Source organism: Cynoglossus semilaevis, chromosome 12 (genome assembly GCF_000523025.1).
Source record: "Cynoglossus semilaevis isolate Cse_v1.0 chromosome 12, Cse_v1.0, whole genome shotgun sequence".
Lineage (NCBI taxonomy): Eukaryota > Metazoa > Chordata > Actinopteri > Pleuronectiformes > Cynoglossidae > Cynoglossus > Cynoglossus semilaevis.
The window spans coordinates 5,296,139-5,300,832 of NC_024318.1; the positions used below are offsets into that span (position 1 = coordinate 5,296,139).

The 4,694-nt window shown below is 49.6% G+C and overlaps 1 protein-coding gene across 1 annotated transcript in view; it reads right to left on the minus strand.

The window, feature by feature from the left end:
- Window positions 1-4,694, minus strand: part of camkmt (calmodulin-lysine N-methyltransferase) — a 49,154-nt gene that overhangs the window by 10,498 nt on the left and 33,962 nt on the right. Inside the window, 3 exon segments of the mRNA XM_008321626.3 lie at window positions 201-267; window positions 2,223-2,286; window positions 3,847-3,898. Coding sequence (XP_008319848.1) covers window positions 201-267; window positions 2,223-2,286; window positions 3,847-3,898 — 183 coding nt within the window.

The window sequence follows — 4,694 nt, forward strand, 5'->3', positions numbered from 1 at the left end:
CGTCTGTGACAGAGATCTGGACATGACACTTGACATTTACACCACATGGACACACACACACACACACACACACTTTCTCCTGAGTCTGAAAAATCAGTGAATAAATTCATCGTTCTCTGCTGAGAGAAGCAGAAAAACAGAAGTCACTGGAAAAAAAAAAAAAACAACTTTGTTTTTGTCAGGATTTGTATGAATCTCACCTGGAGGAAACACGTGTGGATCCAAAGTTCCCTGTTGTCCTGTTCCTGTCCACGATGGCTGCAACATCTGGACACAGTCAAGTCAAGGAGTCTCCATGGACACTTGGTCACACTGTTACACTGTCACACTGTTACACTGTCAGAGAAGCAACAACTACACTGCCATCCTCAGAACAACTACAGCAGGACTGGAACACCTGAAGGAACTGGAAGGTCATTCAGTTTGGATGTTGTTGTTATTAAAGTGACCATGAGATCAGTCAACTGTAATGTTACGGTCACATCCTGTCGGGCCATGGTACCAAACCACCGGGGCGCGGGCCCGTACTGGTACCAGACCACAGACAAACTGAACTCTTCCATCAGCGATGTTACTCCAACGACAAACTAATCTGAGACGTTGGGGTCAGTGTCACACACACACACACACACACACACACACCGCCTGTGTCATGTGACTACACCGATACACACTCTTCTCCAGGCCCACGACACACCAGCTGTAAATTCAACTACACTGTGTGTGTGTGTGTGTGTGTGTGTCATTGTCAAAGTCTATTGTGATCAGTCTAAGGTTTGTAAATATGGAAGCACGTGCACACGGACGTGCACGTTTCCTGCTTTTGTGAAGGCAGCCACACACACACACACACACACACACACTCGTTCCCATCTGTGTTCAGTTATTGATCAACAAACACAGGACTTGGACGGACGACAGGAACGTTGAATGGAAAAGAGAATAAAAGCGGGGAAACCAGAGTGTTCTCAGATCAACAGGATGTTCCACGGTGACAGACGGATCAATAACCCACGCCGACGACGACTGAAGCGCGCCAAAAGATCTGGACCAAAATCCTAATTATACGTCCAGAACTGGAGCCGACGCGTGAATCAGACTCTAATTGTTCCTGCTTCAAAAACAACCATCAGCCTCAAACCCAGTCGGGGCATTAGGAGAAGTCTGGGGCTAAATCTGACAGCATGGCAATTACTGGGCTCTTAACTTGGCAGAAGGAGCAGAGAGGCTTGGTTTAATGCCACAGTCAGAGATGCTGCTGCTGTTACTGCTGCTGCTGTTACTGCTGCTACTGCTGCTGCTGTTACTGCTGCTACTGCTGCTGCTGTTACTGCTGCTGCTGTTACCGCTGCTGCTGCTGTTACTGCTGCTGTTACTGCTGTTACTGCTGTTACTGTTACTGCTGCTGCTACTGTTACTGCTGCTGTTACTGTTACTGCTGCTGTCGCTGCTGCTGTCGCTGCTGCTGCTGTTACTGTTACTGCTGTTACTGCTGTTACTGTTACTGCTGCTGCTGTTACTGTTACTGCTGTTACTGCTGTTACTGTTACTGCTGCTGCTACTGTTACTGCTGCTACTGTTACTGCTGCTGCTGCTGTTACTGTTACTGCTGCTGTCGCTGCTGCTGTCGCTGCTGCTGCTGTTACTGTTACTGCTGCTGCTACTGTTACTGCTGCTACTGTTACTGCTACTGTTACTGCTGCTGCTGTTACCGCTGCTGCTGCTGTTACTGCTGCTGCTGCTGTTACTACTGCTGCTGCTGCTACTGTTACTGCTACTGTTACTGCTGCTGCTGTTACTGTTACTGCTGCTGTCACTGCTGCTGCTACTGTTACTGCTGCTACTGTTACTGCTACTGTTACTGTTACTGCTGCTGCTGCTGTTACTACTGCTGCTGCTGCTACTGTTACTGCTACTGTTACTGCTGCTGCTGTTACTGTTACTGCTGCTGCTGTTACTGCTGTTACTGCTGTTACTGCTGTTACTGCTGTTACTGTTACTGCTGCTGCTACTGTTACTGCTGCTACTGTTACTGCTACTGTTACTGTTACTGCTGCTGCTGCTACTGCTGTTACTGCTGTTACTGTTACTGCTGCTGCTACTGTTACTGCTGCTGTTACTGCTGCTACTGTTACTGCTGCTGCTGTTACTGTTACTGCTGTTACTGCTGTTACTGCTGCTGCTGTTACTGCTGCTGCTGCTGCTCTGAGGACTGAGGATACTCTGGATGGACGTTTCATTTCCATCAGACAGAAGAACTTCCTCCACGTCAGCACAGAGAGCCACCTGAGAGACAGAGGAGAGTTAAACAAGTCAGAACAATGAAGGGAGGCAGGAGGATCTGACCACACACACACACACACACACAGGCACACACACAGGCACACATTAATGACATACATCTACAAAGGCTCTCCCCCTCTCTCTCCCTCTCTCTCTGTGTCTCTCTCTCTCTCCCCACTTCTCTCTATAGGAATCGGGTTTTTATGTCTGCATTATTTTAATCATTCAATCAAATCAGTCAATACTTTTATCATGGTGGCTGCTGGTGGGGGTGAGGAGGGGGTGTGTGGGGGGGGCTGCTATCTTGCTATCACTCTGTTCAGTAATTGCATTGTGACAGGGGATGATGGCAAGCGCAGAGCCTTTTCATTTGACGTGGGTTGTTTATCGGGCCAAGCCATCACTCCGCTCGCCGCTGTCACTCTGCACTCGGCTCGCTGGGCCTGCCTGATGCCCTTCATATAACTTTGCAGCGCAGACTATGAGAGATGGAGAGGAAGAGAGGGAGGGAGGGAGGGAGGAATCGGGTGAGAGAGCTTTGTGCTGCAGCGAGTGAGGCAGGTATAGATGTGGGGGGGGGGGTGGGGGGATAGTGGGGGGGGGGGGGGTTAGAGGGGGAGGGGCTCTGGAATAACCTCATCTTTTCACGCCTTCCTTTTTTTTTCCCGTTTGCTGATGACGTGCGTGTGTGTGTGAGTGAGTGTGTGGTCTTCTAATAATGAAGATGAAAAATGACCTTTGACCCCAGTCAGACAGGAAACACAGCCGTGGTCCAGGACTTCTGCTCTCATCCCTTACCACCATTTTTTAAAAATATCTTTAGCATGCTGACATTTTTTTTATCCAATCATATTTCGGCCCTCATCTGTTGCCGGGGTGAAGTAAATCTGCCCTGAGGCCTTCACAGTCAGCAGTGCTGGAGCCTAAAACCAGATTGTTCCTTCAGCCAATCAGGGCAGAGTTAGCAGCAGCAGCAGCTGGGCCTTCTAGCAGGCCTACAGTGAGGCTGCTGATTGGAGTGATCTGATTGGACGGTTCTGCACCAAGTTTTCTCCGTGTCCACTGCTCCACTGTCCAGCAGGACAACCTCAGCCTGAAGCGACTTAAAAACCTGTTCTATTAACACGACGGGACGGAAGTGACGGGGGTCGTCACCAGGGATGGAGGAGGTGGAGGAGGAGGAGGGAGAGTGAGTGGGCAGAACTGTTGAAAGTTCCTGTGGACTCGGTGCTGTTCAGTCCAGGAGGACGTGAAATAAAAAAAAAACCCAGAAGAGAAAAAAGGTGAACGTGGTGTCAGTGACGGAGCAGGTGGAGGAGAAGGGATTCAATCTCACTGAGGCCGTGTCCAAACATGGAGCAGGGAGCAGCAGGAGATAAAACCAGGCTCTCTAACACACACACACACACACACACAGAGTATCATGTGTGTGCACACAGATCGATGAGACACTGACGCCTGCTCTGTGGAGGGGCCCTCTAGACCTGAGTTAATAAACCCTACGGCTGTGAAATATACAGGTGTGTGTGTGTGTGTGTGTGTGTGTGTGTGTGTGTGTCTCACCATTATTCCTGCCAGACAAGTCATCCCTCCTCCGAGCTCACACACTGCTCCTCTGTAACAGACGGAGAGGGGAGGAGTCAGAGACTCATCGCAGCCACAGGGACACAAACTCATTCACATCTGTTTGTCTTTTCGAGTATTTTCGACACGACCTTTGACCTCAAAGAATCACAATTTGAAAAAAAAAACAAAAAAAAAGGAAAAAAAAGAGAAGGAAGAAAAGGAAGTGTGGATTCTGGTGAAGAGATGTTCCAGTCGTCTTCACGTGACGGTCACTCAGTGGTCGTTACACCTGCCGTCTCGTCCAGAAGGTCAGTGGTCCGTTAGTTCTACCCGTGGTTGATCTTCTCCCCGTCTCGGCCCGGGGGGGTTCCTCTGGGTCCTCCAGTCCAGAGACCTGATTGACCTTAGGTGAGAACCTGTTTTTTTTTTTTTTGTCTCGACATGCGTGACGCTGCAGCGCCCTCAGCAGGTGACAGTTGGGATTTGTTCCAGTTACACGGAAATGAATTTGTTCAAAACAATGTTGTAACGAAGCAGGTGAATCTACAGACGCACCACAGACACATGGAGGTTCTGAGATGACGGAGAGGTTTAAAACTCTCTGTCTGAGAACACACACATGTGAGTATCCTCTCTCCCTCTTCCTCCCTTCATCTCCCCCCCCCATCCCCCATCCTCTCCTGTCCCTCCCTGCTCCTCCCTCCGTCTCTCCTCCTGACCTTCACTCGGCGGCTCTGATCGATTCTCCTCTCCTCCCTGCCTCTCGTCTCTGAATGTTAAAAACAGGAAATCAAAGGGTGATGTTCCACCTTGAGAGGAAATCAAAGTTGCTGGGAGCTTTTTCA